The sequence below is a fragment of the Pseudorca crassidens genome, chromosome 15 (genome assembly GCF_039906515.1).
Source record: "Pseudorca crassidens isolate mPseCra1 chromosome 15, mPseCra1.hap1, whole genome shotgun sequence".
NCBI lineage: Eukaryota > Metazoa > Chordata > Mammalia > Artiodactyla > Delphinidae > Pseudorca > Pseudorca crassidens.
Window position 1 is genome coordinate 4,585,359 of NC_090310.1, and position 26,952 is coordinate 4,612,310.

At 46.6% G+C, this 26,952-nt stretch overlaps 2 protein-coding genes across 4 annotated transcripts in view; one reads left to right on the forward strand and one right to left on the reverse strand.

The window, feature by feature from the left end:
- DAGLB (diacylglycerol lipase beta) overlaps nucleotides 1-3,925 on the forward strand; it is a 31,373-nt gene extending 27,448 nt beyond the window's left edge. For 2 of the 3 annotated variants that reach the window (XM_067705462.1, XM_067705461.1), the window contains one exon: nucleotides 1-3,925. In XM_067705462.1, coding sequence (XP_067561563.1) covers nucleotides 1-199 — 199 coding nt within the window. In that variant the 3' untranslated portion in view covers nucleotides 200-3,925. The other variant, XR_010934753.1, reaches the window with a different exon arrangement.
- Nucleotides 3,487-24,641, reverse strand: RAC1 (Rac family small GTPase 1). The gene is made up of 6 exons (XM_067705464.1): nucleotides 24,368-24,641; nucleotides 14,872-14,943; nucleotides 11,971-12,088; nucleotides 6,200-6,262; nucleotides 5,308-5,467; nucleotides 3,487-5,113 (listed from the first exon to the last, which is right to left on the reverse strand). The coding sequence occupies exons 1-6, from the start codon at nucleotides 24,400-24,402 to the stop codon at nucleotides 4,983-4,985; spliced, it is 579 nt and encodes a 192-aa protein (XP_067561565.1). The 5' UTR covers nucleotides 24,403-24,641; the 3' UTR covers nucleotides 3,487-4,982.
- Between the last annotated feature and the right edge of the window lie 2,311 nt (nucleotides 24,642-26,952).

Genomic DNA, 26,952 nt, shown 5'->3' on the forward strand with positions numbered 1-26,952 from the left:
GTTTTCCTGCTATCCTGCTGCTCGGTATAGTGTGAAATGGTCACACGAATCGGAATTCAGCAAAATACTCATCGGCCCAAAGATGCTAACAGACCACATGCCCGACATCCTGATGAGAGCCCTGGACAGCGTGGTGTCCGACAGGGCCGCTTGTGTTTCCTGTCCGACCCAGGGAGGCTCCAGTGTGGAGGTCGCGTAACCAGGGCAACTGGGAGCTGCTTGGGCCGTGGACATCTGAGTGATTCCCACGATGCCAATGATCGGATTTCAGTGGTCTCCTAAATGACTGAGTAATTTGAGAAATACTTCTGACTACAATATTCACACTATCAGGAGCCAGGAGAGCACTGAGGTGACGGCCCCCCCGAGACTGAGTGGGTGTCACGCCCTTTTCTGTAGGCCTGCTGATTCCCGGGAGTCCCACAGCCAGGTTTAAGGCCCTAACGATCTGTAGGCGCCCGCCCCTCAGGCCACCTTTTCAGTGACAGGGTCCTGCCTTACGAGTTGGCACACAGGTGTGCAGTGTATTCTGCAAACTGGACTTTCCCGCCTGCACAAACTCAGTATCAGTTGCGAGGGTGCAGGCTGGGGTCTGTCATGGGTGGCACTAAGCGAGGGTCAGCCCTGAGCTCCGACTGGGAATCGGACGAAAGCAGGTCGGGGAGGCGAGCAGAGACTGCAGCTCCTGGCCTCCGGGTGCCCTGTGCCCTGCTCACGCTGCTTGCTTCACCAGCCTCAGGGTGATGGCCCAGTTCTCGTGGGGTATTCGCAGAGGTCGGCCAGTGGATTCAGAGTGAGTTAAAAAAAAAAAAGCACTTACGTATCATGAGTGCCTGCACAGCCATGAACTCTTCCAGTGGGTGTTTCTGGGAAGGTCTATTTTACTGGGTAGTTTTACAACAGTCCTGTTTTAAACATCTTTTTTCTGTCCACTGTAAACAACAAAATGGAGTCTTAGGTTTTCCTGGAGCTCTGGCTAAAGACTGAAGGTTGCCCAGGCGTCTGACTGCACTCCACCCCCGATCCAAACCCTGTAAGATGAGAGTAATGGGATTCCTTTAGAAAGCATAGACCCACAAGGACGGGGGGAAGAAGAGACAGGAACAATGAGATGGCCAGAGGTAAGCGGACTCCTGGGTGAAGTGGGGAAGGAAAGACAAGAATAAATCCGGTCTACAAACCAGATGCCCCACGTACCTCGGACCCGGGCATGAAGCAGACAGCGGGGGACCAGCCGGAGTGACGGCTGGAAGAAATCTGGCTCCTCGCTTGCTTCAGGGTAGAGGGGGCGCTGGACACCAGCGCAGTAGAACAACTCCTCCCACTTGGCCCCCATAACCTTTAAGAAGGTGCTCCAAGGAAATCAGACCTCTAGGGATACCCGCCCCCTCAGGGCCTAGTAGCTGTCACAGCCATACCACCTTAGTTTTTGAAAACCACAAAGGTCTCTGACTGAAATGCTGCGGTAACATCCAACTGCTACAAGTTTCGTTTCTAAACATAATTCCTGTACGTTCCTAGCGGCAGGAAGCAAAGCGATCCCAGCACCTTGCACCACACCGCCCTGGCGTGACCCACCTACGTGCTCAGTGTCCGGTCTGCTTTTTAGTTTTCAGTGTTCAAGCACGAGCCAGGGACTGCCAGACACTTGGGGAACAAAGGACCAAAAGAAACAGACACGGGAGAAGCTACATACAGCTTAGGAACAGAAAGAGTGCTGCAACCACAAAACTGATCCACAAGGCTGAAAAATAGTATTTAGGGAAAAAAGAACTCCTGGACATGAAAAGTATAAAAAATGAAATCAAAAGCAGCTGGGAAAGGGATACCTGAATAATGGGAGACAAGCTTCCAGACGAACAAGCCCACCAAGCACAGGGTACGGGAGACAAAGATCCACCCAGGACACGAAGACGCAGGGCAGACCCCGTGAGACGTGCAGATAAACGTACCGCCCCCTGCAGTGCAAACAGCCAAGACGACGGGGAGATCTGCCTTCAAGAAGCCGAAGAGAAGTTATTTCCAGCCTGGAATTTCAGACCCAGCCAAAAAGTATCAGGTTCGAATGAAGTTATTTTCAAAGATACAAGTACTCAAAAACATAGGTGACCCACATACTTCTCAGGAAACTCTTGGAGAATCTGTCCATCAAGGTGAGAAAGTAAATTAGAAAACAAGGAGTTAAGATGTAGAAAATAAAAGATCAACACGTAAGAGAAGTGGTGGTCAGAGGGCTCTGTGCCTTTAGGGAAATGAAAACTGGTGAAACACGTGCTACATCCGAATGTCCTGAGAGATTCGGACAACAGATGGAAAAGTCAGTTAAGTTAATCAAATACACAGAAAACAAAGCAAATAAACTAGTACTCCAGAAGAAACCAAAGTTGTGCAGGAAAGGCAGGTTCTGTTACTACATGGCTCAGCCCTGAGCGTTTACGTGGCAGTGGTAATGCAGACACTGAATATCAGCGCCAACCCAAACGACTGTACTGAAGGGGTGGGAGAGGTGTGTTGAGGCTGGGGTCACGGCTGGTTAAGAGCTACTGCATCCCCACCGGGGAGGGGACGTCGTCAGTGGTGGCTGGAACTGAAACTCCAGCGGAGCACCCAGCTCAGCCTGAGCCCCGGGGAGGGGAGGGGCTGACAGCTCAATCGGTCACCAATGGCCAGTGACTGAACTGAAGCCTCCAGAAAATTCGAAGGGACCTGGTTTGGACAGCTTCCGGGTTGGGGAACACATGGAGATGTGGGGAGAGCCGTGCACCCAGGGAAGCGCCCAGCCCTTCCTCCATACCTTGCCCTCTACATCTCTTCCGTCTGGCTGTTCCCGAGTTACATCCTTTTATGATAAACCAGTCATCTGGTAAGTAAAAGAGAAAAAAGCAAGCACATGCTTTAGACATGTGAAGACAAGTACGAAGAATTACCTAAGAGAACTCAAATGGGTGCCTCTGGGGAGGGTGCGAAGGGGGAAGACTGCTGTTTTTGTAGCAAATCTTTAGATTTGGTCTTAAAACTGCATTGTTTATCTTTGGTTAAAAAAAAAAAAAAACTCTTCCAAGCAATAAAAAAGAGGATTTAAAAAACTGCTTCTAACATGAACTGTTGATAGTATAAGTTTAGGCTCCAGAAAGGATCTTAAAGTCATATCGTCAGTCTCCACCTTACCAGGCTGCCAGTTCGGGTTCCAACATGTGCATCTTCAGCCCAGAGCTCTGGTCCGACATGCTGACACACGTCCCCGCGTGGACATCACATGAGTCTCACCAACATTCGCCAGGTCTCAAACCGAACGTCACTCAACGCCCCCTCTTTGTTTGCTGGCTCCTCCGTCTTCTCCCCGTAGAGAGACTGCTCCCTGTCCCCCCACCACGAAAACATGCATTGGAAATGAACATCCAACGACCCAGGGTTTTACAGGGAGGCAAACAAACACATACCCCAGCAGGTGGTTCCCCAAGCTCTCAAGAACTCCAGTATTACCAATCATGATTCAAGGATTTATTAAGTCATACATGCAAAACATACTGCTAATCGCATTAGCAAAAGATCAATGTAAAAACACTCCACAATTCTGCAACTGTCAATTTAAAAAATTTTGTTCTAGTGGTTGAAAGGTCCAAGCTCGTATTCTTGCCAGTGGGTAAGTTGTACAGAACTTCGTTAGCACGAGCACGGGGTTGACAGAACCTCACAGACCCCAAGGAACATCGTTAGGGCAAGGACAGGAAGCGTGTGCACGCTGTGAGGCAAGAGGCGGTCAGTGTTATTAGTCCAGGTGCAGTGTCGGTGATCTGGCAGGGTTTACAGTTTAAGAATATCTAGGTATTTTAAAAACTGTAAAGCTGCAACATAGGATTTTTACACCTAGTTACTAGAAAACCAAGGAAAGCACTTACTAGCTTTGGATAAGGTAACATGAAAACAGGAATGCACTTTTACTAATCTACAAAAAAAATTTTCTAATGCATATTCAGAACGATTTTATAATACAAGGAGGCATATTGCTCATTAAGAAGGGGTTCTATAAGAAAAGCACTTACTAAGTTACCAACTATGAGAATGATGAGGTCAAAGATGGATTAAATGCCCAATTTCAGGAGGGATGGGCACGTTTAAGGAAAAGCTTAAGAAAACACTTACTGATAATACCGGCCTTTCTTCATCATCTACTGCATTTGACAGAAATTAACCTTTTAAAACGTTTACCCGTGACACTTTTAATAGTTTATTACGTATACAATGTAGTGTAAATTAATCTCCATATTTTGTTAAAATACTGTCTTCATCCTCGGATCACAAGTGTTCCACACACTCCACCCAGTGCACCCGCGGCCAGAGCAGAATGCTTCATCGGAGGGAACACGGCAGTAAAAGCTCTGTTCAAAATCTCACCAAAGCTAATCCACTAATTTGTTTTAAAAATCTCACTACGAAATCAAAACGATTGATCCAAAGAGCTGAGCTGTTACACTCGTTCATTATGATGTACAGTACAGTGTTAGGTAGTGAACATGGGCTGGTAAATCAGGATGCATTAAATGGCAACGTTTCAGGAAGGAGGCTGTACCGCTCTTCGCGTCTGAAACTCATTAGCGAGCGTCTGCATCTCCTGCCTCAGAAGCTAGTCTCTTCCAGACAAAGGTCTTTGAACAGTTTAGTGCTTAGTGTTCTTAGCCCAACAATGCAACTTAGTTCACAAGGTATTTTGGCAACTCTTAATCTGAGCAAGAATAGGGGCTTTGAGAAATAAGGCTTTAAGGAAGCTTGTCATCTTAGGGCTAAACTTTAATAGGATGTGAAAGTTTGAACTCTTACACCTTAAACAAACAAAACCTAGAAATTACTGATTGGTTCAAAACGGTTTTATGGAAAAACTAATCTGTAACAAAAACTTGGCATTGAGTGCGAAGGCTCCACCGTTTGAGCAAAGCGTACAAAGGGTCCTGGGGGACGGGGACAGGCGGGAGGGGCCCGGACATTCACAACAGCAGGCATTTTCTCTTCCTCTTCTTGACGGGGGGCGGGCAGAGAACCGCCCGGATAGCTTCATCAAACACCGTCTTAAGACCTCGCTGCGTGAGCGCCGAGCACTCCAGGTATTTGACGGCACCTGTGGGAAACACAGCCTCACCCTCAGATCAGAACGGGGGCGCCCCCCACCCTGACACGGCACCGAGGGCCCTGCTCTGCGGGGTCCCGAAAGGCAAGCCAGACCCCGAGTCCACTCCCCCAGGCGGGACTGCAGCCTCCATCACGAAAATAAAAACGTGGGCAAAGCAGACATGACAATGGGGGGTTCCATACCGATCTCCTTGGCCATGGCCAAGCCCTGCGGGTAGGTGATGGGTGTCAGCTTCTTCTCCTTCAGTTTCTCAATCGTGTCTTTATCATCCCTCAGATCAAGTTTCGTCCCCACCAGGATGATAGGAGTGTTGGGACAGTGGTGTCGCACTTCAGGGTACCACTAGGCACCAGCAGAGGAGGCAGTCAGCCTCTCCTTCGGAACCGCCCTCGCCTGAACTGTATCCACACAGGTGCCCAACTGCATCAACCACCCACTTGGTCACCGCGTCCCCTTGCCTAGTTCACACCCTCCAGAACCACCGACTGGCTGCGGTGTGTGCCTAGCCAGCCTGGAGCCCAGGACTCACGCCCCTACTGACAGCTATACTTGTCCGTGAGAGAGGAGAGAGGAAGGACAACCCCCCCACCCAACTACTTTGTTTTTGGTAAAACCGGCCAGGTTCTTAGGTCATCTCAAAATCCCTTACGTATTCAAGGATGAGAATAAAGCTATCTGGACCCAGGTCTCAGCTCTGCCGCCATTACCCCCACCAGACACGTCCCCGATCCCAACTGAAGGGCCTCTCACCCGTCATTTTCACTACGTTCATGAAAGATGCCAGAGTAGAAAGTATGGTCATTATTTTTATTAGACCGACTCCGAAGTGCTTCATTATTTTAACCAGGAACACGGCACTTCTGAATCAGACCTTGAGACTTTAGAACTCTGCATACTCAAGTCATGTACCTAAAAAACTGATGACTTATGTAAAAAATTACCTAAGTAGTAGAATTACTAAAATCAACTTAAATAACTGGAAGTTTCTATCAGTAAATGGTATTTTATTTTTTAATGTTTCTTCCTGAGAGTGACATTATGTAACAAAATATTTTCCTAAAAAATCCCACTTACCTTTGCACGAACATTTTCAAATGATGCAGGACTCACAAGAGAAAAGCAAATCAAGAATACATCCTATAAAAAGAAAACAGGGAGGTGTTTAGAAAATGGTCTTACAGTGAGGAATGCACTTTGCTTCCTGAGTGCTGCTGGGAGGGAAGCATGGGGCCAGGGCATACGCCTTCTCCCCGACACGCCTGCAGTGTAGTCAGACGCTCCCAGACCAGAACCAGCATGTGAAGCACCAGTTACCAGTGAGAAGGGGAGTGGAGTACGAAATATGCTGTAAGTTACTCGAGGCTACAGAGAGACATCAAATTCAGACCCCTGGGAGGCCTCTTTTCCATCCTTCCCAAGCTCCCACTGGGAACTAACTTGATGCTCTGTTACTACACGGGGACAAGAACGAGTGGCAGGTACTATGGCAGTATTTCTATAAAACTTGGTTTCAGTCCGTCAAAAGCAGATTCAAATTAAAAACTGTTATCCTCAAATGGTATGCTTTTCATTACGCTCCCATCAGAATCTTAAGTACAAGCATTTTTAGATGGTCACTGGGTTCCAATTAAACTGCTTCTTAAAGAACTGCCGTCAGAGTCCCAGGCATAAAGCCGGGTCTCAAGAATTCGCTAAACAGGCATGTCCCTCTGGGAGGGAGGATGATCTGGTATGTAAGGGGCGTCTTGCCAGCTGTCAGAGCTGCTCAGACCCAAGGAGGGCCTCTGGAAAGCTTGCACCGTGTTGTGTAAAAAGTGAAATTTGGGACTTCCCTGGCAGTCCAGTGGTTACGACTCTGCGCTTCCACTGCAGGGGGGGAAAGGTCGGATCCCTGGTCCAGGGAACGAAGATCCCGCGTGCCACGAGGCGTGGCCAAAAAAGAAAAAGTGAAATTTAAATATTTACCCATGTTAAAAAATGCCTACGAGTTTCTAAAATGCTAGATTTATGAAACACTTTCCTGGAAAAAGGCAATTAGGCTACTCTGTGAAATGCACACAATTCCCAAGTTCCTTGCGATCATCCAGCTGCTATCTTGTACCTGAAAGGGAAGAAACATCCCACACAACAGCTTTTCGTAAACGACACTGAAAATGCTAGCACATGCACAAGCTCGTCCAAGAATCACCACAGCATCTCGGCACCTGGGCTGATCACAACATCTCAAAGCAGGGGTGGGTTAGCTCACCAGCGACGCGCAGCCTCGCCCGACAGGCCCTGCACCGGACACCAAAGCGGGAGGAAGGAGGACCCGCAGTGTGGTTAGTCCCGCTCCCGCCAAGCACTCGGGCCACGTGAGCTGCAAGGTAGAGCCTCCGCACTCCTTCCCCAACCAGCCTGGACAGGGGCCCTTGCACGACAGTCCCTCCTGTCCCCTGGGAGGGGGAGGAAAGCAGTTCACACACTGCTCTGATTCAAGCCAGTAGGTAAACTATCAGGCAAAACCCCAACCTTGAGTGCGTTAAATATAAAACACTCAAGGAACGTGAGGCTCAATAGGAAATCCTAGGAAAACTAAGTGAAACGAGAGAACAGATAAAGCTTGAAACTGAAGTCGATTGAAAGTTTTACATACGGCAATCGGCTTGTCTTTGCCCCTGGAGGGTATATCCTTACCATACGTTTCTCCAACCTAGTAATGCATGAGAACTTTGTTTGAGTTTAGTAAAAAGCGAGAAGAAAAATCAATATAACCAGTTACCTATTCTTCATCTGAATTTTGTCTCAACCCTCCCAAGGGATCTAAAAGCAGATGATGATCTAGCGGGTCTATAACGCCAGGCGCTGCTGAATCGCTCCATCACTCTGTGAAGGTCAGAGACGGTGGAGACCGAGGCGCGCTTCAACCTGTGGTGGCACAGGGAGGTTCCCTCCCCAGCATGAAGCCCATGGCTTCTGCTCAGCAAGGACATGCCAGAGGGGTGTCCCACCCTCAGCGAGGGCGTCCATCAGCAACGACACACCTCTTAAAGCTCTCCGGCCAAGTTCTCAGACAGGAGCCCAGCTGGAGCCAACAGGAGGCGTGGCCGTCTGCACGGCAGGCCTCTCGGCCGAGACGCCATCCAGCAAGGCGGCCGGGTGTGAGGGCTGTGACTTCACAGGAGTGCGGCTCAAATGCAGGGACCCGCTCTACTGAAAGGACAGCGCTGCTCCCGCCCCCCGTGTGCATGGAGGGGCCGCCCAGAAGGGACCGCACTTCCAGCATGTACCACTGTGCTTTCAATTCACTCCTCTGTTCCAGTAAGAACTGAAGGCCTGCTCTTCAGCAACAGAGAACCTGGAATTCTAGAATCGAGAGAAAGACAGGCGAGACAACTATTTTAATTTCATCTCACTCAAGCTTCTCCGATTTACAATTTAAAGCGAATGTTAAAGTCTCTCTAACTATCCTGATTTGATCTATGGGCTATTTTTGAAGCCTGGTCCTCCGGAGACCTTGAAGTGATGCCAAAGCTTCATTGTGATACAGGGACTCATGGGGATTGGCCACAAAAACTCAGCTTCAAAATACCCTTTAACCACATCTGTTCTACCCTTTTGCATCTTTCAGAACATCTTTCTGATGGAGAAGAACATGCTTTCCGTCCCACATTAACGTGACACCGTCTGCCTGTTCCTTCCTCTTCCTTCTGCCCCCAGCCCAAACTCGGCTTGAAGAAAACGCCTCTAGTGCTTCTGCCGACTAACCTTCAGGCGTCCAGTCCCTCCCACCTCTGCTCTCCGACCTGCCGCGCTGTCCTTCTGTCCTCAGCCCTCCTCACAGGGTCACTCTCGTGTCCTGGAGCGGCGTCATTCCTCCTGAGCTGCTGTCTTGGGTCTCAGGCCCATCTCCCCTTTGGTCTGAAGGCTACTCTCCCTCCGTGGCGGCCTGTCCTCCCCACACCAGACGCCCCTGGGCCTCCACCGACCTTGACTCCTGTGCCGCAGCCCCATCTCCCTCACAGGCCCCAAAATGACAGCAGCCCTCGGCGCTCCTGCCCGTCCGCCCGCCTGCCGGCAGAGCCGTCCGCAAATGGACCAGCCTCTCCCAGGAGAATGAGGGGGCTGGACCTCACCGCTCCGAATGATGACCCCGTGCCCACCACCTTTTGGAGAACCAAGTGGAAGCTAATGGTTTAAACAGTTTTAACTCAGCCACACAGAGGATGCCAGGATTAAATGACCACAGGAAATGCACGTCTCTTTGTAGGTCACGAAGACCTAGAGAGTGGGGAGACCTTTGTATGAAATCATCCAGCTGGCCCTTCAGGCATGGGTCAGGGCAGTGTCATGGATGAGCCACAGAAACAGCCTGCAAACCAGAGACCGGGCTTCATTTAATACAAAGTTCAGAGGTTTCTCTTTGCCAAGAAGAAATCCAGGTGCCAGCCTGCCACTTCCAGGGTCTGCTCCTCCTGGCAGGACAGCATGGCCCAAGGAAGGAGACCCTCCAGGCCCCAGCGTCTCAGCGCTCGGGGCGGCCCTCAGTAGCCAAGAGAACCCTCTCGTCTCCAAAGGAGCCCAGGCAGGCCCAGCTTTAACTGCTAGTGGGGTGCCCGCCCCTCTTTGCTCCTAAGCTGGCAAGGGGTGGGTTACACACTGCGGTGCAGGTCCACTGCCTTCCCCAGATGGGATGTGAAAAGTTCAAGTCCTGGCCCCGAAAGGACAACACCCACTTGGATTTCAGGCCTCACACACTACAGCCTGATTCAATGTGTCACTTATCTAGGCGTTCTTCAGCATGCAAAGTGGGGATCTTGCCAAGTCACCTTGCACTTACTGCGAGTGACCGCCTCAAAGGAAGAAGCCGCACCCTGCCCTGGACCCCCCGAGTCACAGCAGATGGTTCTCATTTCTCAGTGGTGACACGCCGCCCTCCCAGATGTATCCAGTTGACTGGGGACTCCTACTCTACCACTCAACGCAGATGCCTTTGAAACCTGGACTCAGCAAGCACCCACTGGGGATGGAACAGTTTCCTAAACTATTCTACTGAAAAATACTGAAGAATTCAAACCATTTGGTGACTATGGGCTGATTTTGTGTGTGTGTGTGTGGTACGCGGGCCTCTCACTGTTGTGGCCCCTCCCGGTGTGGAGCACAGGCTCCGGACGCGCAGGCTCAGAGGCCATGGTTCACGGGCGCAGCCGCTCCGCGGCATGTGGGATCCTCCCGGACCAGGGCACGAACCCGTGTCCCCTGCATTGGCAGGCGGACTCTCAGCCACTGCGCCACCAGGGAAGCCCTATGGGCTGATTTTTAATACATAATCACAGTTAACTTTTACCTGGAGATTAACTGAGAAGCCAGCCAATTCAAGCCTCCCATTTTATGGTTTTGGTCTTTGTTTAGCACTCTTCCCAGAATTCAGCTAAAGGACAATCAGCAAAAATCTACAGCTCAAAGAAACTGTGCCTGGACTTCCCTGGCAGGCCAGTGGTTAAGACTCCACACTTGCAATGCAGGGGGTGCAAGTTCAACCCCTGGTCGGGAACTAAGATCCCACATGCCATGGACCAAAAAAAGAAAGAAAGAAAGAAAGAAACCTGGCAATTCCTCTAGCAGAAAGCAACTGGAAAAGACAATAAGTTTTGCTTGGAAAAAGCCATATTTCAAAAGCAAAAAAAACAAGATTTGGGTAGACTAGAACTAATTACTTCTTTTCACTCACACTCCCCCCCAGAACAAAGTGATAATTAAATCAGTGCAAGGGCGGAGGCCTGTCTTCTCCGGGATGTTTCCCTGACCCCAACCCCTCTGGCTGCCCGGCTCGCTGAGAGCGAGTCCTGCATCTTCCTCTCCTCTGGATGCAGCTCGGAACCGAGGGCCTCCCCACATCTACCAGCACAGCTACACAAACACAAGGAGTCGTCCCAACAGCAGCGACACGCCTGGGGCTGTTCTACGTGCTCTACGCGCTACATCTATACTCATCCAGCCCTGCGAGGAACGGGGCAGGCCTAGAGGTGAAGAAACCTGCCCAGTCACAGGGCGAGGAAGGGGAGGGCGGAATTTGAACCCGAGGAATTCGCTCAACTGCCTCTGTGCAAACTGCCCTGGCCAGTTAGTCACTAACCCTCCAAAGCTGTTTTAAAAAGCACTTTTAAAACAAAGAACAGACATGTAACGAGAAGCAAATGATACAAGTAAGACAACTGCTTATTGAGAGAAAAGTGGCTTCTGACCATGTGTCCACCAGCTACGGCTCCATATAATTAGCTCTGGTAGAGACGAGCTGGCAGCTGGTAGGCAAGCAAACCCAATCTAACAATTTTCTGACTGGACACGGTGGACACATTTTTATAAAGCTAAAACCTCAATCTACATTGAGAAGATTTAGGTACTAAAGCTGCAAAAAATGAACATGTATTTTATAGAAAAACAGCATTAAACCTGTTAGATTAGTTACTAACTTGATCTAAAGAAACCTTAACCTTCACTGCTTAATTTGATTCTGTGGTACAAAACTGTCACAAAGCAAACTCATCTAGAAACTAACTGCTCTTAAAACTATTTAGCCAAAACAAAACAATCAATACCTATTTCAGACGGCTGTCCTAAAACTACACGGAAGAATGTAAAACGCACAGCGCCGTAGTTAATAACTGGTAATGCTCAAAAAATAAAAACAAGCAAAACCGTGGTTTGCATCCAGGCGGATATTCACTATTGAACTAATTTAACGTTATCTGTTATTACTCGATATACCCAAAAGATGGCAATATAAGCAAATCCAGAGGTGATATGAATTAATTAAATAATCAGGAATTGTAAAGGACAAACTAAAAATCAGTCATGCTCCTTACCGTTTGCGGATAGGATAGGGGACGTAATCGGTCATAATCTTCTTGTCCAGCTGTATCCCACAAGCCCAGATTCACCGGTTTTCCATCCACCATAACATTGGCAGAATAGTTGTCGAAGCTGTGGAACAGAGTGAAAATGGTTAGTCTCTAGCCGTGGAGCACAAGGCACAGACCTGGGAGCTGAGTGGTGCCCAGGCTGGGGTCGCGGGGGCAGAAAGCTGGGGAGGCCGAGGCAGGCCCAGAGGCGGCCAGGCCAGCAGGTGCCCAGCCCAGCCTGCAGGTGCGAGGCGAGGCTCCCAAGGGCTGAGAAGCAGAGGGAAAACGGGAACTGGAGTGTAAGGGAAACAAAGGCAGCACTTGAGAAAAACACCCGAGAAACAGGAACAAGCTACTAAATTTAACCAAAACAAGTCGCTGTCAGCAATAAAAACCTGCTTGCCTTTAATGAAGAGAGCATTAAAGTTTTTCTCCCCAGGAAGAAATAAAGTATAAAATTAATCCCTCTTTCAAACCCCACGTGTTGATTTTTCCATGTACACGTGTGAGTCATTCTCAGTTAGGGGGCACACCAGGATGGCTGCGCTGGCAGTGTTTCCAGAACAACACCACCCCCCCAAGATGAGCCTTGGTCATCCACCTTGTGACCAAAGTGCAGGGTAACGCAAAGCAAACTGGATCTGAGAAGCTATGGTGTAACGCTTTCAAAGTGAGTTCACACAGGTATTTAAATTAATCTGAGGCTGCTACACACAAATTAGTTTATCTATAAGAGGAAGCCTAGAAGGTCTACAGGCTGACAGGGGGAAAATAAGGTTGACATTAAAAAATTACGGCGAGTACCATGAAGTAGCTCATTAAAATCTGGCTTCACAAGGTAAACCAGGGCAAGTGCCAAGCAGAATACAACACATCAGCCTTTAAAATAGAATTCCAGAATTAATTTTTGCATACTTAAGACTAAAACTTAGGATCTTACTACACTGTGACAGCAAAGTCATGGTCTGAGTAAGTTCCATTGTGATTTATAAAAGTTAATGACCAAACCAGCTTTCATAAAGAAAAGGTCTCATATGCTGTATTTCCGCTTCAGTGGGAAGATGATAGATTATTCAATAAACGGTACTGGGACTTTTTTTCTTTTCAACCTGTGAAGAAGAATCAGGTTCCTGCCTCATACCATACCAAAAAATAAACTCTAAATGAATGAAAAATAAAAACTTCAGCTACAAAAATCCTACAGAACATTTTTAATAAGACATTAAACTCAGGGAAAAGGTAGGATGGCATGTTTACATAAAAAAGCAGAAGACACCATAACAAAGTTCAAAGACAAATGAGAGACAGAGGGATAAATATTTCTCATACACACAGTTCCAACAGTAAGAAGAATTTTCAGTGGAAAAACAAGCAAGGGATTTCAAAAGGCAATTCACAGAATATTATATATGGACAGTAAACATTCAAACGATTTTAACCTCACCGGTGACCAGAAATGCAAATGATGAGGTCACTTTTTTTAACTCATGTTAACCACAGTATGTATGAAGGGGGTGTTTCAGTCACAGCTGCTCAAAGTGACAGCCTGTGGGACAGCAACTGTGTAGCATCTATCAAAGCATAAAGTGTCCGTTCCTTTGCTTTGCCACAGTTCCTCTAATTATCTATCACATGTGCACAAAGACACGTGCAATGATATTTAGCCAGCCCTGTTTGCAATGCCAAGTGACCAGTGGTTAAGTCCGCTACAGCACTTTAGTCAGTAACAGCTGTTAACGATTTAGCTCTAGCTACATGTGGAGATTAAGAAAGTCCCCACCATAAATTCAGGACAGTGTGATCCCACTTACGTTAAAACACACACAGGACACCGAGATGTGCCTGTTGTGACTGAGGGGGTGAGCACAGTGGGAAGTGAGGCGTTTCCTCTCCACCAGCACCACAGCCATGAGGACAGAGCTCCCAGCAGCAGGGCGGTGCGTTACGAGGCTCCCTGGTAACCCCACCATCAGAAAAGCACCTTTCCACCCCCGCCCAGTTCTGCTGCCAACAGGGAATAAGCAGCTCAGTAGCTGATTCCGTCCTCCCATCCGTCCCCCCACTCTACACCCCACCACGCACACACACCCTGATTTCAATTCCAAAGCCCAATAACTCAACAGTGACATGTAACCGTTGAATTACTCGCCAGAAAAGGCCAATTAAAACATAATGGAGTATTTTGTTCCAGTTCCTTGACCCTTCACACAAAGAGCCCAGAAAGCCAAACTTATCCGAAACTCTTATATTATCCAGTCTCTGTACTTCACAGTTGGTTTAACTTTCACTTCCCGAATATCTAAAAACCAATTAGGAAAGCTGTGTGCTTCATCACTGTGCAGAAACTTTACGTTAGATTATTTTTTTTTTTTTAAAGACACCAATTGTACTTGACCATTTGTTACTTTTTTTTTTAAATTTATTTTTGGCTGTGTTGGGTCTTCGTTTCTGTGCGAGGGCTTTCTCTAGTTGTGGCAAGCGGGGGCCACTCTGCATCTCGGTGCGCAGGCCTCTCACTATCGCGGCCTCTCTTGTTGCAGAGCACAGGCTCCAGATGCGCAGGCTTAGTAGTTGTGGCTCACGGGCCTAGTTGCTCCACGGCATGTGGGATCTTCCCGGATCAGGGCTCGAACCCGTGTCCCCTGCATTAGCAGGCAGATTCTCAACCACTGCGCCACCAGGGAAGCCCCTGCATTAAGTATTTTTTAAAAGTCCAAATACCTTATAATGAGACCTCAGTGACTGAAAGGAAAATTAATCACATCTGTTTGCATAAGGATTAAGAAAGAGCAGAACAAAGGTCAATAGAATCCAAAGCAACATATGACAGACAAGTTAATTTCCAGTTTAACTCAGGATACTTACACAGTGGGGATATACTCTCCAGGAAAGGCATTGGTTGTATAACTGATCAGGAGGCAAGTTTTACCTACAGCTCTAAAGAGAGAAAAAAAATGGTGTAAGTTGCTTAGTCAACATGAATGCAGTCTTAGATTTCATTATTCGGTGAAAATAACTTATAGAAAAATCAAGAAGTATATACATCAAGTACTTAGCCCTAAAGAGTTTCTATAACCTTTTATTTAACACTACACATAGTTTTATCCTGAAATTTAAAGTAAACAAACTAGAACTACTCAGAAAGGCAGAGTCCAGAGGCTTCACACTCTGCTTTTGCTTTAGGTATTAGCACTAGTAGTCAGGAAATACTTGTTAATAAGCACAAGGTTGAACAGGAACAGTATTTTAAATTGACTGATGGATGGCTGTGTTGGGTCTTCGTTGCTGCGCACGGGCTTTCTCTAGTTGCGGCGAGCGGGGGCTACTCTTCGTTGCAGTGCATGGGCATTTTGGTGACTTCTCTTGTGGCGGAGCACGGGCTCCAGGCGCGTGGACTTCAGTAGTTGTGGCACACGGGCTTAGCTGCTCCGCAGCATGTGGGATCTTCCTAGATCAGGGATCGAACCCATGTCCCCTGCATTGGCAGGCAGATTCTTAACCACTGCACCACAAGGGATGTCCCCGGGAAAAGTATTTTTAAACTGAAAGTCTCTTCTGTGAAGATCTCTAGAAGGCTTTCATCCAAGAATCTGCAAATCTATCCTCAAATTATTTTGATGAATACTAATATGCAAACATAGCTTTCCTCTCCAGCTTCCATTTTGTTGCTAAGTAATATATTTTGCTGCCTCCGAGTGGCAGCTCAAATCCCACCACCTTCCTAAAGCCTTCCCTCTGGCCATCAGTGACAGCTGTTCTCTAAAGAGAGTGCTTAGTTACCAACCACCACACACAACTGCTCTCACTTTAATTCATCTGCATTCACGTGCCACCTTGCCACATCCTCACATCCACCATAAACTTTTTTTTTTTTTCCTGGTACGCGGGCCTCTCACTGTTGTGGCCTCTCCCGTTGCAGAGCACAGGCTCCGGATGCGCAGGCTCAGCGGCCATGGCTCACGGGCCCAGCCGCTCTGCGGCATGTGGGATCTTCCCAGACTGGGGCACGAACCCGTGTCCCCTGCATCGGCAGGCGGACTCGCAACCACTAAGCCACCAGGGAAGCCCCACCATAAACTTTTAGAGCAGCTAACACATTACATTCCAGACATATTAATTAATGGCTCAGGGACGCTGGAGTAAACTTCCCAAACAGCTGCAAAGAGAAGTAACAGAGAAGAGTGTAGAAATACTCCCGAGACAGGAGGGCCTCCCGCACAACTGGAAGCAGATACAGGGTGCCAGGGCGGTGATGAAAGTCTCCCAACCACTTGGAAAATTTTTCAGGGGGGTATCACCTAAAAATTAAGACGATCACTGCACCAGTAGCCAACACACATTCTCTAAATTTTACAACATTCACAGGGTGGCTTCAGGGGCTTCTCAGAGTCCCTGGCCTCCCAAGGGCTCACCAAATAAATGCTCCTTACACGGGCCCATCTCCCTGCTGTCCTCTGTTGGCTCACCAAGGTCACGAGATACACTGGAGCTCTGAGTCGTAAGATTTTGTTGTTCAATCTCAACTACTACTATAAATTAGGACTCACAATAAAGAAGTTAAGTGATTTTCTATTTTCCTTGCACTCTTAGCAAAAACCTCTCAACAAGAGCAGATTACATACAGGCCCAGGCAGTCTTGCCAATGCTTGTTGCACTCGTAACATTATCAAGGCTTAACAAAAGCTGGAACTCCCTCACCCCAAAGACCTCATAGTCAAACGTGACATCATCAGGAGCTAGCGTCCAACTCCTAAAGGCTTTCTAAACAGAAATGACTCATTGGCCATACATTTTGTTAAAAGCTTAGAATGTTTAAAAAAAAAAAAAAAAAAAAAAACCTGAATGAGTAGGAGTCTGAGATATCTGAAGTCACTGTCCCAGATGTGCGACCCATAGCCAACTCTACCACTTACTGGCTGGAATTGTTTAAGTTTCAACTTCCTTATGCCTCAGTTTTCTCAATTGTAAGATGGATACAAAACTACCAACTCCATCACCAAACTATTGTGAGCATTAATGCAATTTCAATCTATACCAACAAACTGGGTGCTATGCCAGAAGTACACTAGGTGCTAAAGACACTGCAACGCACAAGATCTCATGGAACTTATGCAGTTACTAAACTAAAAAATGAAAAATGCAGTCATTACACAAAATTATAGGTGTGATAAGTGTTACTAAAGATGCTCTGGAGATGGACAGCAAAGGGATCTAACCTAGTCTTGGGGGCAGAGGTGGCAGCAATGTCATTGAGACTGATGAGTGGGGACACAGCAAGGAGGAACATTCTAGGCAAACGCAACAGCACGTGGCGAGACCCAGACTACAAGAAGCCCAGTAAAACTGAAGGACGGAGAAAGAATGGGCAAGTGGCAGAGGGAAATCTGAAGAAGTTGTCCTCTCTTCTCGTTAAGGGCCTGGAACTTGACGCTACTTGGGAAGTAACAGAAGATTTTTGTTGCCGAGAAACCATTAGATTTGCATTTTCAGAAGCAGCCTCTTATGACAGTGTGGAAAGAGGACCAAAGAAGTTGAAACTGGAGGCTGAAAACAAGGAAGCAGCTGCCACTGTGTTCCAGGAACCAGCCCTGGTGGGCTGGACCGTGGAGGGGGTTTCAGGGTGCAGAGAAGTGGGCCACTTCAAGAGCTACCGAGATGTGGGGCAAAACAAGCGTGGCTTGGCCAGGGGCTGGATGTGGTAGCTGAGGAAGAGAGTGGACTCTAAGGCCAGGATAAGTGAATCTCTTTTCAAAATTACAAATGTTGCTGTGTAAAAATGTTAATAGTTATTGCCTCTTAATGTCAAAGATAAGAAGCTCTAAAAGTTTTAACTGTTATGTTAAAATATCACAGTTTCACTTCAGAGACCCTGTCCTAAGTCTCTCCTCTATGCATGAGGAACAAAGCCATCACTATAAATACCACCAACTGTGTTTTAAATGCTCCAAAATTTCTTTTCCTGAAACTCCACCTTCAGCTGAACCTTCGTCTTTTGAAAGGTTTAACTGTAAAGGAATTCAAGGTACTGGCATCACCTGATAATAAATGAAATTTTATTACCAATCATCATTTGCTAAAAAGCTGTATTCTATAAGAAAATTAGTAAAGTATAAAATTCTGACTTTTTTTAAATAAGTACATGTCCAACCTTTGATTTAAATGTTTACTTAATTTTAAAAAACAGATAAAAAGAAAAGGTTATTTACCTCCCATTAGTGTATTTATTCACCGCTTTTAAACACACTCCACAAATAAATGCTAGAGGCCAAAGTCAACATCGGCTCTAGACAAAGTCACAGCTTTTCCCCACAGAAAGAATAGAAGCAGTTATTTGGTCAGCCTTGACTGATGCTGCTGCATAATTTCTGGAAGTTACTATTTGCTTTGGAATTTCCAATTTTATATATTTAACTATTCGGTTCGGTCTCTTTTTAATCTTTGAAAGATGCTGTAACTCTAGAAAGTGAATGAGTCTACTAGAAGAACATTCACATAAACACATTTTTTTTTAATTTAAGAAGTATCTTATTTGTGATAAATAATCGCAACTGTTACTAGTTTTTTTACGGGTTACAAAGTTGACAGTGTAGATAGAAAATATTTATTTAAGTTTTAAGTGACAGTGAGTCATCACACAACATTTTAATCTAACGGCAATTGAGCACATTTTTTTAACCTATGCTTCTGCTCTATCCTGTAGAAATAATCAAGACCAAAGCCAGTAAATTATGTTCCTACTATGTCCTTTATTTTTCCATTAGGAGAACCTCAAGGAAAACTTTTCCTTAAAAAATTTTTGGTAAACTTCAGTGTTACTTCCTGAAACCTATAAGCCAAAACTTAAAAGCACATAAAAATCGATAAATCTGTAAACACTGGCAATTTCCTCACATTAAAAAAGTAAGGGATGGGGCTTCCCTGGTGGTGCAGTGGTTAAGAATGTGCCTGCCAACGCAGGGGACACGGGTTCGAGCCCCGGTGCAGGAAGATCCCACATGCCGCAGAGCAACAAAGCCTGTGAGCCACAACTACTGAGCCCACGTGCCACAACTACTGAAGCCCATGCACCTAGAGACCTTGCTCTGCAACGAGAAGCCACTGCAATGAGAAGCCCTCGCAAGGCAACGAAGAGTAGCCCCCGCTCGCTGCAACCAGAGAAAAGACCACGCGCACAGCAACGAAGACCCAATGCAGCCAAAAATAAAATAAATAAATTTATTTTTTTAAAAAAGTAAGGGATGGACTTCCCTGGCGGTCCAGTGGTTAAGACTCTGTGCTTCCACTGCAGGGAGCATGGGTTCGAGCCCTGATGGGGGAACTAATGAGATGCCACACACCACCCAGAGCAGACAAAAAAAAAAGAAAGAAAGAAAGAAAAGAAAAAAGTAAGGGATCCAGGCAACTCAAAAAGAAGAAGATTCTGCATTGCCTTAAAAAAAATAAAAAAGATAAATTGATCTTAGTAGGACAGAAAAACCAGATTTCTCCAATGACTATTGTAAACCAAACTAAGGAGCCTGTATTGCTGTCTAAAAGTACCTAGATCTTTTTTTCCCCAGTTTTATTGCGGTATATTTTACATACAGCACTATATAAGTTTAAGGCGTTTAACAATGATTCAACTTATATACATCATGAAATGATTACCACAATAGGTTTAGTGAACATCTATCAGCTCTTAAAGGTACAACATCAAAGAAATAGAAAAAAATTTTTCTCCTTGTGATGAGAACTCTTAGGATTTATTCTCTTAACAACTTTCATCTATAACATACAGCAGTGTTAATTACCTTTATCATGTTGTACATTACATACCTAGTACTTATTTATAACTGGAATTTTGTTCCTTCTGACTCCCTTCTAATTCCCCCTCCCCTAACCCCTAAAAGTACCTAGGATCTTAAGAACAAATTAATAGAATGTAGTGGAATGTTAATTATAAGTATCAAATATACATTTATACTTATTGCATTAATGAAAGACCCTGAATGAAAGTCCTCAATTTATGCCAAGAAATGGGTTTTGGGGACTTCAGTTATACGTTTACTGAAGACACCAGCCCTTCAGTAAATGTATAACTACGCAGAGAGTTAAGTTCAGAAAATGTATGGATTAATAGAGCAATTTAGTGCTACAAAAACACAAAACCCTAACTGAAATTCTGATGTTCTGCCACCAACAGGGGACATTCCAACCAACTTAGAGAAAGCCAGTCATTATCACCATTGGAGGCTTCAAAAAGTTCAGATTCTCAACACTTAGGTTACTAGAACACTCAAGGCTGAAGATGCCACCTACGATAGAGTTCAAATCTGAAGCAGCCGTTACTCCAGACTGTCATTCTAGAACCACCAAGCCTAACCCTGGGGTAGCTGATTATATGGGTCAGCTAAAGATGCAGAGTTCAAAACCAAGAATTTATATCTAACTGTGTGTCACCCCCATTCTCCTTCCAAAATCAGCTTCTGTTATCAAATCCTCTTAAACTACTGCCCCCAAATGGGAACACGTTACCATGTGATAAAGCAAATAGAGCAAACTCTTGATTACAGAATCTAAGTGGTGGGCATATGAGTGTTCACTGCACAATTCTTCCAACTTTCCCATGTTTGACATTTTTCACATTAAGATGGTGGAAGAAAAAATCCCATCTGGTGACATGTGGTAACTGCCCTGGTAGCAGGATCCCTGGTAAAACATCTCCTTTCTAGGAAGACTACAATTCTAAGTTAGAGCTACCTGATGATGCAAAGGTGAAAAAGTAGGAAGTACAAAGACATTAACTGACTAATGCAAAAGACAGATTATAAAAGGGTGGCTTTAAGGTTTCTAAAAATGGACTCCTGATATTCCTTCACTGAACCCAACCCCAAACTTTTAGCTGGAATTATCACCTGAAATTAAAACAACAGCAAAAAACACATTACACAGAATTTTACCAACCAAGATCAGATTCAAACACTAAACATAAATTTGGAAGGCAATGCAGAAACTTAAACTCATGGATCACACCATTACTGCTTGTTCAATGGAAGTAGGCAGGAACTGGTGTACATTCCTATCAAGATGACATCATGGAAGGCATTTATCATGCTCAACTAAAAAAATTCCTGGACAGCAATGTCTAAATCAGACACTGGGCTGGAGAGACCACTAACGCCACCTGGAGTGAAATGGGGAACGGGGGCTCAAGTCACTCACCCCCAGCCTCCCAGTCAAGCAAAGCCGAAACAACACACAATTAAAAGTGGCTGTTCAGGACCTCCCTGGCAGTCCAGTGGTTAGGACTCTGCGCTTCCACCCAGAGGGCACGGGTTCGATCCCTGGTTGGGGAAGTTCCACGTGCCACACAGTGCAGCCAAAAATTTAAAATGTGGCTGATCATAAATGTGAGATGCTGTCTTACCTAAGTAAAGCTGAGAGAAAATCGTGGGGCAGAAGTTCCCCAAATTAAAGTGACAAACCCCATGTTCAGGAAGGACTAACAGAATCAGGATCAACAGAAGGATTAACACAATTAAAAAGTATCAAAATTTACCTCACATTTGATACTCAATGCCAACTGAATTGGTGTATAGAAAATAATCCATTAGAAGAATATAGGCTTGGGGACTTCCCTGGTGGCGCAGTGGTTAAGAATCCACCTGCCAATGCAGGGAACATGGGTTCCATCCCTGGTCCAGGAAGATCCCGCATGCCTCGGAGCAGCTAAGCCCGTGTGCCACAACTACTGAGCCCACGTGCTGCAACTACCGAAGGCCGTGCGCCTAGAGCCCGTGCTCCGCAACAAGAGAAGCCACCGCAATGAGAAGCCCGCGCACCGCAACGAAGAGTAGCCCCCGTGCACTGCAACTAGAGAAAGCCCGTGCATGGCAATGAAGATCCAGTGCAGCCAAAAATTAATTAATTAAAAAAAAAAAAACAATGTCAGAGGCAGAAGCTAAGTTCTAAAAAAAGAAGAATATAGGCTAATTGGTGCTAATTATAATACAGTTCCGACAGAGCCTTTAACCAGAATATTTTTAAAATAAGGAAGCCTCCAATTTGTGGAACCTCAACCAGTTTGCCTTCCCTGCTTAAACTGCCCCTAACTGCCTGAAATTCCATAACATTAAGCAACTTTCACGCCACAAAATTTAGACCCGCACTTATAGCTGTAACAATTTTTTAATAAAACATTCCCATCAGGAATATAGTTTATTCAGATAAAAGCAGGAAAATACTTTTGATGGAAAAAGTATATATCTAGATTTTTCACTTAAGCCATGTCTGCTACATGTTAGCCCTGATTTAAAGTAATACAGCTCAATTTTTTTTGTAAAGGTACATTTCACTTCTAATGTCAACATCAATGTCAAATACAGTACTAAAAAACTGACAGAAAACTCTAGGTCACCGTGTTTTATGCCTAACACTCCTTCCACAGAGCCTAGCAATGCCTCAGAGTAACAGAAACAGCAATAATAATAAAAATACTGGCAGCTGGCACTCAGTAAGCACTCAGTAGGGGCCAGGCACCTGTGAGGCACTTAATAGCCCGCATCTTGTTTAATCTCACAATTTCCCCTTGAGGCACCTCTCTTGGGGGATGAGTGATATGCTCAGGGTTTCCCCGTAAGTGGTGAGGTGGGGATATGAAGGAAGGATCCAGATTCCACAGTAGGCATTCAACAAGTATTTAACTAGATAAACAAGCCAAGCAAACAGTAGAGGTCCACAGTCTCTAAGTATAATTAAGTAAACTGAATATGTCTTCTGTGCATATGTTTTTAAATTTTTCAAATAAGAATATTACATTCTAGGATTAGGTAATGGATTATCAGCAATATGACTTTAAAAAAACTAGTATGTATTACTGATTCCGCATTCTTATTTTTTAAAGGAAATTCAGATAATTTAAAATGTTCCTAAGACAGTGACATATGCTCAGTTAATTCAGTAGCAAAAGGATCAAAACTTCATTTAAATGAATTTAGTGATTTCACTGTTAAACCAATTAACTGAACATTTCCCCCAAATTAAAGCTTTCTTTTAAAGGGTTAAAAAACACAAAACTACTATACATATTCCTAAATAGAAACTTACAATTTTTAATAATATAGACAGAACTATGAAGTGTCAATAATCTTTCACATTTGTGAGCCTGACAAATCATACAGAGGGCATCTTTTTAAAACAATCAGTTGTCTCATTGTCCTTCATGGATCTGAATTAGTTATAGAAACAAGTCAAATGTCTAATTTACAATGATCTAAAGAAACCGAGAACTCATAAATTCATCGAGGCATAAAAGCAAACCAGCCCTTATAACAAGTTTAGGGTACAGGGATGCCAGAACTCTTCGTTCGACTTTACAAGACTCCAAATAGGTACCAGTTGCATTCTGACTTTGCTGCAACTGGTAGTAATTCTTGGAGCTTCCTTGTTAATGCTCATGTACTCGAACCATGCTGAGACGCACGATTTTGCTCGGATTACACTGAGATTCTTGTTTCCAGGGGAGGAAAAAACTGCCTAAGACAAGTCTTCCTTTAGGGCCGGGAACCACCACAGACAGTAGTGAAAAGAACTGTTTTGAGTCACAGGGCGGCCCGGCTCAGGGAGGCTGTTCTGCTACATCCCAAACCTAACGCATGAGGCGAAGGCCAGCTTTTTCTTCTTATTTTCTTTTCTTTCTTTCCTTTTTTTTTTTTAAATGTATGACCACACCACATTCCGAGAAAGGAACCGTCTTAAGCACACCCAGCTCCTCGCAGCTAGAAATCCTAAAAGTTTCCCCACCTTAATAGCAAACAGAGAGTCCCTTAAAAAATCAGAAAAGTGGCTTAAGTACAAGCGGAAGGCACCCCCTGGCGAATCAGTTTAGGATCCACCCCCAACCAGCCCGTGCACATATTCCTCCCCTACGACCGAGCTGGGACCGCCGGGACCCACGAAGGTCTCAATGAAACTCGAGGTTAATGGGAAAATCAAGAGGGGGTCCTTTTTTAAGAAAGGCAACTCCCTAAACCCACCCAAACTACAGGCAAACGAGGGAGGGTGGCGGCCCGGGTCGAGTTCTGCCGGGCGGTCAGCGGGCCGGAGAGAAAGCGGGAGGGTGGAGTTCACTTTCCCTCCGGCCGCCGATCGCCGATCCCCTCCCTCCCCCCACCACCACACACACACCAAAAAATAAAAAAATAAAAAAGCCGGAACCAGGCCCGCGCCGTCCGGTCCCGGGGAGGGTGGCGGCCCACGCCCCCCGCCCCGCGCCCCCCGCCCGGGAGAGGCCCGGCCAGGCCCCAGGCCAGCCCGCGGCGCCCGCCCGCCCGCCAGGCCCCTAGCCCCGGCCCTCGACCCCCGGGGCGGCCCGCGCACTCACCCGTCTCCCACCACCACACACTTGATGGCCTGCATCTGGGCCGCTCTCTGGGCCGCGGCGGCGGCGGCCGGGCACTGAGGCGAAGAGCGGAGAGCTCGGGGCGCGGCGGGCGGGCGGGCGCGCGGCTGCGGGCGGCGGGGCGCGGGGTGCCGGGGCCGCTGTCCACGCCGCCTTGCCCTCCGCCGATGGGAAGCCGGAGCCCAGCAGCAGCCACCACCCAAAGCTGGGGAAAACTGCAGAGAAACAGGAAATGGCCGCTCCACTCACATCCGGCCTCCCCTCCCCCGCCCCGGCGCCTCCGCTCCCAGGCTCCGGGGCGGGGCCGCTCCCGCCCGCGCGACTCCCGGGGTTTCTCTAGGCTTCGGGAACGCTCGGGAACGCTCGGCTCCGGACTCCGGGAGCCGGGAGCGGGGCGGGCCGCCAGCCATCTTTGTGCGCTTCGGCCGCCGTCCTGGCCCCGCCCCGCCCGCCCAGGTGGGCCTCGAGGGAGGCCCCGGCTTCCAGGAGCCGGCTCCCCAAGCCCGCGACCAACTGCTGTCGGAGGCCGCCCAAGGGGTGAACATCTGTTCTTTGTGATCCCCATAATTTAGGTGATGACAAGGCCCTTCTAGAAAATTCGCAACCTAGAACTATAAAGAAAAGACCATACATGGTACCATTAATCAGATAACTAATGTTCATTCAGCCAAAAATAGGTTGAACTTTCCTCCTTTGCATATGCATTTTCTAGTTATTCTTAATTATTTTTATTTTTTTAATTATTTATTTTTGGCTGCGTTGGGTCTTCGTTGATGCATGCAGCGAGCGAGCTGCATGTTGCGGCGAGCGGGGGCTACTCTTCGTTGTGGTGCGCTGGCTTCTCATTGCGGTGGCTTCTCTTGTTGCGGAGCACGGGCTCTAGGCACGCAGGCTTCAGCAGTTGTGGCTTACCAACTCTAGAGTGCAGGCTCAGTAGTTGTGGCTCGTGGGCTGTAGAGCACAGGCTCAGTAGTTCTGGCGCACGGGCCTAGTTGCTCCGCGGCATGTGGGATCTTCCCGGACCAGGGCTGGAACCCGTGTCCCCTGCATTGGCAGTCAGATTCTCAACCACTGCGCCACCAGGGAAGTCCCCTTAATTATTTTTAATGCGTTGAGCGTTTACTATGTCCTACTGATTTGCACCAAGTTCTGGAGATAATGTCCTCTTAGCAGACCATTAACGTGAGAATATTTTGGTATATCTCCTCCTAGTTACATCTGTATATATATAATGAACATGTTTTTAAACAAAAGTGGGAAATCATGCTGAATCATTGTTAGAACATTTTTCATGACTGCTTACTTTTCATTCCATTATGCGCATGTGCCTTAATTTAACCAATTTCTCTATTATCAGACAGCCGATATTTCCCTATTTGAGAAAGAATGATGGGATGAACATGTATGTACAAGAATCTTTGTAGCTTTATTTCTTTAGACTGCATTCCCCCAAAATGGAGTTACTGGGTTAAAAGAGGTGAATGTTAAAAAAAAAAAAGAAAAAAAGAGGTGAATAGTTGTTTAAAGTTTTGATACATGTTGCTGCAATGCCCTTCTGCAAGGTGATAACCAGTTCACACTCCCCTTACCCTGTTTAAGAGCTGATCTTCCGGAGGAGTTATTTCCAATAATATTTTCATCTTGTAGGTCTTCTCTTCCTGTAACTCATTCAGTTGTTCAGTACTATAACAATTTTTCTGAAATCAGACCTTTTCTATACAATTTTTTTTAACATTTTTGTCTTGCAATTATTTCAAAATAAACGTTTCCAGAGCAAAGGGCATCTCTTCTTTGTTCATTAAGATCCCCCTTGAAGGCCTCTCTCACCTTCGGAGAGGGCCCACACACTGTGTGTGGAGTGTGTATCTCCCTGAATAAACCTTCCTTCACTTTACTGTGGCTCGCTCTTGAATTCTTTCCTGCACAAAGCCAAGAACCCACCCTTGGCAGCCGCCCCAGGGACTCACCTGAGACCTGGGACGTGACCATCCTCTCGCCCCGCACTCTCTTTCCTGCAGCATCTTTTCTGGTGCCCAACGTGGGAACTCAAAGGGCAGAATCTCGATCTGCCTATTGGGCTTCAGCTTCCCCTCTGAAGCGTGGCTGGGACTTCTCCTGAGCTGTGTAGATTCCAGGAGGCCCTTAGGTGGTGACTGACACTGCCTACAAGATCTGGCAGAGACAAGTTCTCTGGCTGTGAAGGAGCCCACAGGCCAAGGATTTTCTCCTCTCAATCTTTCTCATTATCCTATCGCTCTATCTCTTTGGACTCGAGAAGATTGACCCAGACGACCACCGGATATCCAAATTAAGACTGCGCGCGGCAAGTCATTGACAACTTGGCTGGGAACTAAGGCCCCCAGCCAGGTGGAGGATGGCAACTTCAGGCTGAGCACAAGATTCCCGGAACACTGCCCTGTTACCTCACAGCCAACCAATCAGAGGAAGGCCACGCCGCCTGCAGCCCTCACCCCAAATTTTGCCTATAAAAACTTCTCCCCCTTGGGCTTCCCTGGTGGCGCAGTGGTTGAGAGTCCGCCTGCCGATGCAGGGGACACAGGTTCGTA

What these genes read in the sequence shown, in the direction of transcription:
- RAC1 (XM_067705464.1), bottom strand. Translation starts at nt 24,402, where the DNA reads ATGCAGGCCATCAAGTGTGTGGTGGTGGGAGACGG. An exon ending in CCCTATCCTATCCGCAAACG is followed by an intron (nt 6,263 to 11,970) that starts GTAAGGAGCATG and finishes TTCTTTTTATAG; the next exon opens with GATGTATTCTTGATTTGCTT. An exon ending in GGCCATGGCCAAGGAGATCG is followed by an intron (nt 5,114 to 5,307) that starts GTATGGAACCCC and finishes TGTTTCCCACAG; the next exon opens with GTGCCGTCAAATACCTGGAG.